The sequence below is a fragment of the Bos grunniens genome, chromosome 29 (genome assembly GCF_055505025.1).
Source record: "Bos grunniens cultivar Pamir isolate PY7600 chromosome 29, Bosgru_T2T1.0, whole genome shotgun sequence".
In the NCBI taxonomy this organism is placed as follows: domain Eukaryota; kingdom Metazoa; phylum Chordata; class Mammalia; order Artiodactyla; family Bovidae; genus Bos; species Bos grunniens.
In genome coordinates, this window is record NC_141193.1 from 5,650,727 (window position 1) to 5,659,842 (window position 9,116).

Genomic DNA, 9,116 nt, shown 5'->3' on the forward strand with positions numbered 1-9,116 from the left:
GCAGGAGGAGAAGGGGACGACAGAGGATGAGATGGCTGGATGGCATCACCAACTCAATGGACATGAGTTTGAGCAAACTCCAGGAGATAGTGGAGGACAAAAGAGCCTGAGGGGTTGCAGTCCACAGGGTCGCAAAGAGTTGGACTCTTAGTGACTTAGCAACCTTATCTTTTGCTCCTTAATCAGGTAACTTTCTTTTTTTTTTTTTAATCAGGTGACTTTCTGCCTGTCCTTCCCAGAAATCACAGCATCATCTGGAGTCACCTGGAGTTGCCAAACCTGTTCCGGGGGCCAGCTGTGTGTGAATCAGCAGGAGGCCAGACCAGCTGGAGCTTCAGTTTGGTGATTTGTCACTCAGGTGCCTCTCCACCGCCAGACGTGGGCACAGGGCATCCGGGGGGCTGCACAGGCAGCGGGCAGAGGCAGGGTGAGAGCGCACATCTGGAGGCAGAATGTCAGGCACAAAGCGCCCAGGTTCGGCAAAGGATCCAGGGTCGGAGTCCACACCAGGGTATGTGGGGTCGGGCCAGCAGCACAGGGTGGGGGAGTGGGGAAGACAAATGGGATCCCGACCCCGTGGGGCCCCCAGGGCTGGGGGTCCGTGCGCCTGGGGCCTGGCTCAACGCAGGGAGGTCGTGCTGCCCTGACCCCCGCTCCATGCCCCCACCTCAGACCCCAGTGACGCCTGGGGGGTGGAGGCTCCCCAGGCAGAGGGAAAATGTGGATAGACAGGGGCCAGCCAGGTGTGACCTGGGCTGTGCTCAGGAAGTGCTGGAGGGGTTGGGACAGGGAAAGGGGGCAGTGCCTTGTAAAAACAACACTCACTGTTCATTTCTGATTTTGGGAGTGTTGCATTCTCATGGTAGAAAATTTGGAAGCTACTGAAAGATGTTGTTAGAAGTCAATAAAAAGTACAGGGCAGGACTTCCCTGGGAATCCAGTGGTTAAAACTAGCACACTTCGGTGCCGGTGGGGGAGGGACTGTGGAGTCACAGGACCCACGACTGAAGCTGCTATGTAGCCCCCATGAGGAGGGCTAAACCTAGGGCTATCCCTAACCCTAAACCCTAACCCTAAACAAGGGCTGACCTCAGCCCCACCAAGCCATCTGCCTCCTCATTTGATTGGGCAATGGTGGGGTGGGCCTGAGGATGTGGTCCCTGGGCTGATTCATTCTGGAGGTATTTAGCCCTAGAGAGGCTCTAGAGAGCCACGGACAAAGCCAGAGCTGGGCCGATGGGACCAGGCGCCACCGGAACTCCATCAGGGAAAGCTGGGTGGGGCGGGTGATGCTGGCGCCTCTGGGGCAGCTCTGGAACTTGAAGGCCTAAGAGTGCTCCTGGCCACCCTGGACCGAGGGTGGGCAGGGCGGGTAGCCAGAGGTGGCCCCGCAGTCCCAGCTGCTCCGGGACACGCTCAGGAGGAAATGGCCCTGGTCGTCTTGGCTCCGAGCCTGAGCCTGAGTGGGACTTCCTGATCTCCCTCTGTTCCTCTGCCATCTGGAGCACGGACAGGGGTCTAGGTAGGACCACCCCGGGCCTGGCTGTGGGAGGGCACAACTCGGGTCCCCTTCCAGCCCAAGAAAGGGCCAGGATACCTGCCCTGCCAACCACAGGTGGGAGCAGGCAGGTCCTGGGTTCCCCCTAAGAGCTGAACTCCCGCTGCCCACCTGCTGAGGGGCCTCACCCACATGGCCAGCCTTCCCCCTCCCACCCAGCAGGACTTCCATGTCCCTGGTGTTCCCAGGCCAGGCCTGTGCTGTGCACGCCCACGAAGAAGTCTGTCCCCACTCCCCAGATGAGGAGACTGAGGCTGGGAGAGGAGGAGGGGGAGGTGCAGGGTGCCCAGTGGGGACGCTGAAACCTGCCTCACTCCATGGTCAGTGCTGAGGCAGAGGTCCTGGGCTCAGGCCTGTGAGATGCTGCTGGACCCTGAGGGTAGATGGCTCACATCGGCACACAGAAGAAAAGAGAGACACAGACAGACACAGAGAAACACACACAGACATGGGCAGAGAGACACTTAGACAGAGAGACACTCAGATAGAGAGACCTGGAGGCACAGGCGATGGTATGGTTTTGGGGCCCTGGTTGGGGTGCTCAGAGCTCTTTCTTGCTCCAAGTCCAGGTACTTCCCCTCAGAGGCCCTCCTGGGCTCCTTCTTCCCACCCCCATGCCCCATCTCCCTCCCCTCCCAGCCCTGCCAGGGTTCCCTTGGGTGTCAGATCAAGGCCAGATGGGCTCAAGGCTCCAGGCTGTCAGCTGCGCCTTCCCACGGATGCCCCGCCCACCCCATTGCTCCTTGTTCCAGGACCACCTCCCCAGGGCACAGGGAACAGTCCCATGCTCCGGGGCCCTGCGGCACACCCCAACCTCAGTTTCCCCCTCTGCCACTGCAAAGTTCTGTGGTCTCTGAGGCAAAGAACCCCTCGAGGCCCCGTGAGGGTGTCCGTGGGCCCACGTGGGTGCGAGTAGGGGCCTTGGAGGGGTGGTGGAGGTGGGGGCACCCCAACCGACGTTGCCCCCCACCCGGCAGGATGGACCCCTTCGCAGACACCCTGCAGCGGCTGCGGGAGGCCTTCGTCTCAGGGCGCACGCGGCCGGCCAAGTTCCGGGCCGCCCAGCTGAAGGGCCTGAGCCTCTTCCTGCAAGAGAACAAGCAGCTTCTGCAGGAGGCGCTGGCTCAGGACCTGTACAAGGTGGGTGGGGCAGGGGTGAGGGGAGGAGGGCAGGGGTGGGTGAGAGCAGGCAGGGGTGAGTGAGGACAGGCAGGGGTGAGGGGAGGAGGGCAGGGGTGGGTGAGGAGGGCAGGGGTGGGGGCTAGAGCCAGCTGCATCCCCAGCTCAGTCCTGTGGTTCAGCAGAGTCTTCCCTGGGCTGCTAGCTGCTCTACGTCAACAGTAAACCTGTGAGGCAGGTCTGACTGCTGTCCCATGTCACAGATGGGGAAAGTGAGGCACGTGAGAGTTAAGTCACTTGCCCAAGGTCCCACAGCCAGAAAGCGGCAGAGCCCAGGACTCATGCTCCTCACTGCAGTTCCCAGGGGCTGGCTGTGCTCACCCTGGAGACTGTCTCCGTGTCTACCCTGAGGACTCTTGGGGACCTCCAGCACTAGATGCGCTCCCCTCCCGACCCCGCCCAGGCCTAACCCCTGAATCTCACCTCCACCACAGACGGCCTTTCATTCGGAAGTTTCGGAGCTCATCCTCTGCCAGAACCAGGTCGACTTCTCTCTCAGGAACCTGCACACCTGGATGAAGGACGAGCCAGGGGCCAAGAACCTGGTGAGACCTCTGGCCAGGTGGGACAACTCCAGGGCGGCCCGGCCCAGGCCCTGGGGGAGTCACTGACTTTCTCGGGACCGCGGTCTCCTTGAGGGGACTCCACTGCACAGGCAGGTCGAGGGCTATGAGAGGTGGGCTTTGGGGTGATCCTTAGCGAGGCCTCACTGTCCGTCCCACACCCCAGATGACGCAGCTGGACTCGGTCTTCATCCGGAAGGAGCCCTTTGGCCTGGTGCTCATCCTGTCTCCCTGGAACTACCCCCTGAACCTGAGCCTGGGGCCCCTGGTGGGCGCCCTCGCTGCAGGTGAGAGGACACCTCCACCCTCACGCCCCCTGCCTGTCTTCCCAGCCTCCCCCAGAGCCAGGAAGGAGCAGGGAGCTGGCACCAGGTGGCTGAGAAGGCCTGCTTCCTGTCTGGCCACCATCCTTGGGGCTGTGTGGCCTCGGGGCCAATAGGGCACCTCTCTCAGCTGCACTAGGCCGGAGGACCCAATGGAGATGGGCGTGGCTACACATGGCCCCGCCCTCTCCCTGCCCCGCCCCGCCCCACAGGTAACTGCGTGGTGCTGAAACCTTCGGAGATCAGCAAGAGCACGATGAAGGTCCTGGCCAAGGTGCTGCCCCGATACCTGGACCAGGTGAGGGTGAGCCTGTGTCCCACATCCCCGCTCCCACCAGTGGGAGATCCTGCAGGGTCCCCTGAGCCGTGCATCCCTCCCGCCCCCTTGCAGAGCTGCTTTGCCGTGGTGCTGGGCGGGCCCGAGGAGACGGGGCGGCTGCTGGAGCACAAGTTCGACTACATCTTCTTCACGGGTGAGGGGGGCCCCGGCTGGTGTCCTGGGGAAAGAGGGATGTTGGAGAAGAGGCTGGAGAAGGCGGGGCAGGGAGGAGGCGATGGCCAGCGGTGTGGAGCATCCCTGATGGCAATCATCTGGGGCAGGTGGGCCTGGCAGGGTGCGGTCCTGGGGCTGCAGGGCGGGGACAGACCCCAGTGGGTGAGCCAGGATGGAGCCAGGAAGGTGGTGCCTGAACCATCCGGCCAAGAGCAGGTGAGTCAAATCCCATGTCCCCAGGGAGCCCTCGAGTTGGCAAGATTGTCATGGCTGCTGCCGCCAAGCACCTGACGCCCGTCACGCTGGAGCTGGGAGGCAAGAACCCCTGCTACGTGGACGACAACTGCGACCCCCAGACCGTGGCCAACCGGGTGGCCTTCTTTCGCTGTTTCAACGCCGGCCAGACCTGCGTGGCCCCCGACTATGTCCTGTGCAGTCCCGAGATGCAGGCGCAGCTGGTGCCCGCCTTGCAGAGCGCCATCACCCGTTTCTATGGCAACGACCCCCAGAGGTCCCCGGACCTGGGCCGCATCATCAGCCAGAAGCATTTCCAGCGGCTCCGGGGCCTGCTGAGCTGCGGCCGCGTGGTCATCGGCGGCCAGAGTGATGAAAGCGATCTCTATATTGGTGAGCCCCGCCCTCCCTGCCACTGTGCCGCACCCCCACCCCCACCCCAGGGAAGGCACCTCCACACTGGGGGCCACAGCTGGGCCCTGAGTCTGGGCTCTGAGGCTCCCACGACCCCACCGCTACAGCCCAGCCTGGTACCACGACTTTGTGACACTGGTGTTTCCTGTTGCTGGGGTCTAAGCCCACGACCCCACGACTCCACACTCTGGCCCAAGTTCTCCAAGCTCAGTTCAGTTCAGTCACTCAGTCGTGACCAACTCTTTGCGACCCCATGGACTGCAGCATGCCAAGCCTCCCTGTCCATCACCAACTCCCGGAGCTTGCTCAAACTCATGTCCATCGAGTCGGTGACGTTATCCAACCATTTCATCCTCTGTCATCCCCTTCTACCTTCAATCTTTCCCAACATCAGGGTGTTTTCCAATGAGTCAGTTCTTCCCATCAGGTGGCCATAAATTGGAGTTTCATCTTCAGCATCAGTCCTTCCAATGAATATTCAGGACTGATTTCCTTTAGGATTATTTGGGTCTCCAAGCTCAGACCCCAGAGTTCTAGGCTCAGCTTCCCAACTTCAGCCCCACGATCTGTTGCTCCAGGGGCCACACAATGCCAGGTGCTATGTGCCCACGATTCCGGTTCTCAGCTCCCACTGCCCGTCCTGAGCGTCCGCTCTGCTGTGAACAAAGAACCCTGGTCTCCTGAGCCGAACCACTCGAGGGTCTAACAGGCTGGGACCTGGGGCCTCAGACTCTGGGGTCTAAGATAGGGTCACCCTCTGACTGTGAGACCAAGGCTGGTTCTCTGGGCCCCACGGGCCCCGGTCAGGCTGGGGAGCCCCTCGTGGTCACTTCCCGGGGGCTGCGGGGAGAGTACCGTCCCTGGGACATCCAGGTCCCTGGCCCCTGACAGCCCGCGGGCCCGCCCACCATAGGCCCCGCCCGCCAGAGGCCCCGCCTACCACAGGGCCCTGCACCTGGGCTGAGCCGGCCCCTGTCTCGGACAGCCCCCACAGTGCTGGTGGACGTGAAGGAGACCGAGCCGGTGATGCAGGAGGAGATCTTCGGGCCCATCTTGCCCATCGTGAACGTGAGGAGCCTGGACCAGGCCATCGACTTCATCAACCGTCGGGAGAAGCCCCTGGCCCTCTACGCCTTCTCCAACAGCAGCCAGGTGGGGCTGGACGAAGGTGGGGGCAACAGAGGGGCCCAAAGGGGTGAGACTAGCCACCTCCCTTTTCCCAGCCCACTTACAAGGGTCAGGGAGCAGACAACTCCAGGGTGACTATAATCCAGGCCATTGGACGACGGCTCCCTGAATACAGGTGTCCCACTGAGACAGGGGTGGGTTTGGTGAGGGCAGCACCAAGAACCTACCAACGGGTGGGTGGCCAGCTGCCTGCCCTGGCCGGGGCAGCCTCCACCCAGACAAGGAGGTGCCCTTTCTATCTGCCCTGCCCCAAACATCCTTCTTTTCCTAAACCGTGCAAAAGTTCTGTATGGGTGTGCAGAGCCCCTGAAGGCGGATGGGGTAGAGCAGAGGTGAGACCCTGCAGGCGGAGCCGGGTGGGCTGCCTGTCTGCTGCGGCTGCTAACCCTCACAGGCACTTCTCGGGGCCGCGGGCTCCTCTTTATGAACTCAGAGGGGCGACACTTACTCAGCAGAGGATGGAGACCGGGGAGGCGCCTCTGCTCGCTGTGGAATGCGGAGCCTCCGCTCCACCCCTCACCCTGGCCTCCGCCTCCCACCAGGCAGTGAAGCAGATGCTGGACAGGACCAGCAGCGGCAGCTTCGCAGGGAATCAGGGCTTCACCTTCCTGACTCTTACCTCCCTGCCATTCGGGGGAGTCGGTGAGCCCCGCCCTCCTGACTCTCACCTCCCTGCCATTCGGGGGAGTCGGTGAGCCCCGCCCTCTTCACCCTCCAGCCCCAACTCCCAGGGAAGCCCAGGTGGGCGCGCCAGACCCAGGAAGGCTCAGTTTGGCCTTCACTCACGGTTCAACCTTGATCCAGCCCCCTGGCCTCTCAGGACCTCAGTTTCCCTCTCTGCAAAATGGCTCTTCACGTGGCCTGGCTTTCCCTGGGCTCCCTGCTGGGTGGTGGGCTGCTGGTGGTGGTGGCGGGCTCCTCGGCCTCGCCTTAGACCCTCACTTCCGTGCCCGTGCAGGCCAAAGTGGGATGGGAAGATACCACGGCAAGTTCTCCTTCGACACCTTCTCCCACCACCGTGCCTGCCTGCTCTCCCACCCGGGCCTGGAGATGCTGAACAACATCCGCTACCCACCCTATTCTGACTTCGAACAGAAGCTGATCACCTGGGCCTTGGGCAGCCACAGCTGCACCCTTCTGTGAGCACCCTGCCGGCCTCCAGGTCTCTGTCCACGACCCCGGGTGCTCAGTGGCTCCCAAAAGGCAGGGGTCCTGTCCAGGAGCAGAAAGGTCCTGCCCTTGGGGCTTTGTCTGAATAGACGCCCGGCTGGACAGACCTCTGGGCCACCAGTCCAGCCCCTTTCAGGACCAGAGTCCCCTCTGCAGCTTTCTGACAGATTTGTTGACCCTCTGCTTGAACGTGTCTGGTGACAGAGAACTCACCCCCTAGGCTGAGCAGCCCTGGTGGTTAGGAAGGCCTCTCTCATGTCAGAACTATAATTAGGCTCCCGAAGTACAGGGTAATTTCTAACGGCTCCAGCCACACCTGGTTTGGGAAGCTGGGTTTGTCTGGGTCTCAGCCTCCCCACCTGCAGTGAAGAACATGGGTCCTTAGAGACGTCTGTGCCCTCCAGGCCAGCATCTGCTGTGCCCGTGTCTGTCCTCCAGGGTTGCACCTGCCCCCTCACCCCTCACTCCTCTCAGCTGTCCCAACCCAGGAGGGAGCCTCACTCCCATCTCACAGGCAGGAGCCAAGGCCCGGAGAAGGCACCGACTCCCCAGGTCACACAGCCTTTCGGGGAGGGGGGTGTTGGAGCCAGTGGGGGCTGGGGGTCCTTCTACTTCCTGGGGCTCAGAGGGGCAATAGCTGGCCCACCTCCGGACTGGTCTCACCGCTGTGGCTTGCACACATGTTGGTACACCTAGCACAGGTGTGAACACACAGATCCTCAGACAGGCAAGACACCGGTGCTCACACGCACTTACTCGCACACTCGGTTGGGGCTGGAGGCTGCTGTTTCTGGGGGCTCTTGTGCCAGTTCCCTGATGCCCTTCCATTCTATGAATACCTTCTGAGGGTGTGGAGAAAAGGGAACTCCCCTACACTTTTCTGTGGGAATATAAATCCGTGCAGTTACTATGGAGAACAGTATGGAGGTTCCTTAGAAAAACTAGAAATAGAGAAACTGATGACCCAGCGATCCCACTAGTGGGCGTATATCTGGAGAAGACTAATTCAGAAAGATACATACAGCCCAATACTCATCGCAGCACTATTTACAATAGCCAAAAGATGGAAGCAACCTAGATGTCCAACAACAGATGAATGGATAAACAAGATGTGGTACATATATACACAATGAAATACCACTCAGCCATAAAAAGTATGAAATAATGTCATTTGCAGCAATGTGGATGAACCTAGAGATTATCACACTAGGTGAAGTCAGTCAGACCAAGACAAATACTACAGACTATCACTTACATGTGGAGCCACAAAAATAGTACAAATGAACTTATTTACAAAACAGAAGCAGATTCACAGACGTAGTAAACAAATTTATGGTTACCAAAGGGGAAGTGGGAGAGGGATCCATTCGGTGTATGGGATTAACATACACACACTACTATATATAAAATAAGCCACAAGGTCCTACTATACAGCAGAGGGAACTATATTCAATATCTTATGCTAAACTGTAATGGAAATTATTTGAAAAATATATACATAAAACACAACATTGTGACTCGACTATGTTGTTTGGTCACTAAATCGTGTCCAACTCTGCGGCCCCATGGACTGCAGCACACCAGGCTTGTGGGCCCTTCACCATTTCCCGGAGCTTGCTTAATCTCATGTCCATCGAGTTGGTGATGGCATCCAGCCATCTCATCCTCTGTCATCCCCTTCTCCTCCTGCCCTCAATCTTTCCCAGCATCAGAGTCTTTTCCAGTGAGTCGACTCTGCATCAGGTGGCCAAAGTATTGGAGCTTCAGCTTCAGCATCGGTCCTTCCAATGAATAGTCAGGGTTAATTTCCTTCAGGATTGACTGGTTTGATCTCCTTGCTGTCTAAGGGCCTCTCAACTCTCCTTCAATCTAAAAAATAAATTAATAATAAAAAATACATGTATATATAAAAACACCTTCTGAGACACAGAAGCTGGACCTCAGCCAAGGGAGCTTAACTTTCCAGGACCCCCTAATGCTGTCCTTCCCAGAGC

At 59.5% G+C, this 9,116-nt stretch overlaps 1 protein-coding gene across 12 annotated transcripts; it reads left to right on the plus strand.

The window, feature by feature from the left end:
• The first annotated feature begins 251 nt into the window (after positions 1 to 251).
• On the plus strand, positions 252 to 8,631 carry LOC147341768 (aldehyde dehydrogenase family 3 member B1-like). 12 transcript variants are annotated; one of them, XM_086385353.1, is made up of 10 exons: positions 252 to 358; positions 2,536 to 2,698; positions 3,172 to 3,282; positions 3,467 to 3,587; positions 3,836 to 3,921; positions 4,015 to 4,096; positions 4,357 to 4,743; positions 5,750 to 5,916; positions 6,386 to 6,594; positions 6,911 to 7,176. In XM_086385353.1, the coding sequence occupies exons 2-10, from the start codon at positions 2,537 to 2,539 to the stop codon at positions 7,035 to 7,037; spliced, it is 1,452 nt and encodes a 483-aa protein (XP_086241479.1). In that variant the 5' UTR covers positions 252 to 358; position 2,536; the 3' UTR covers positions 7,038 to 7,176. The 12 variants fall into 12 exon arrangements, with proteins under 12 accessions (XP_086241479.1, XP_086241475.1, XP_086241476.1 ...); XM_086385349.1 differs by having other exon boundaries at positions 280 to 511; positions 6,911 to 8,631; XM_086385350.1 differs by having other exon boundaries at positions 303 to 511; positions 6,495 to 6,594; positions 6,911 to 8,631.
• The last annotated feature ends 485 nt before the right edge of the window (positions 8,632 to 9,116 follow it).

Excerpts from the sequence above, each read along its gene's own strand:
- LOC147341768 (XM_086385349.1), top strand. The coding sequence starts at position 453 with ATGTCAGGCACAAAGCGCCCAGGTTCGGCAAAGGATCCAGGGTCGGAG. Across the intron at positions 3,588-3,835 it reads GGTGGGCGCCCTCGCTGCAG|GTAACTGCGTGGTGCTGAAA; the intron begins GTGAGAGGACAC and ends CCCGCCCCACAG. Across the intron at positions 4,744-5,749 it reads TGAAAGCGATCTCTATATTG|CCCCCACAGTGCTGGTGGAC; the intron begins GTGAGCCCCGCC and ends TGTCTCGGACAG.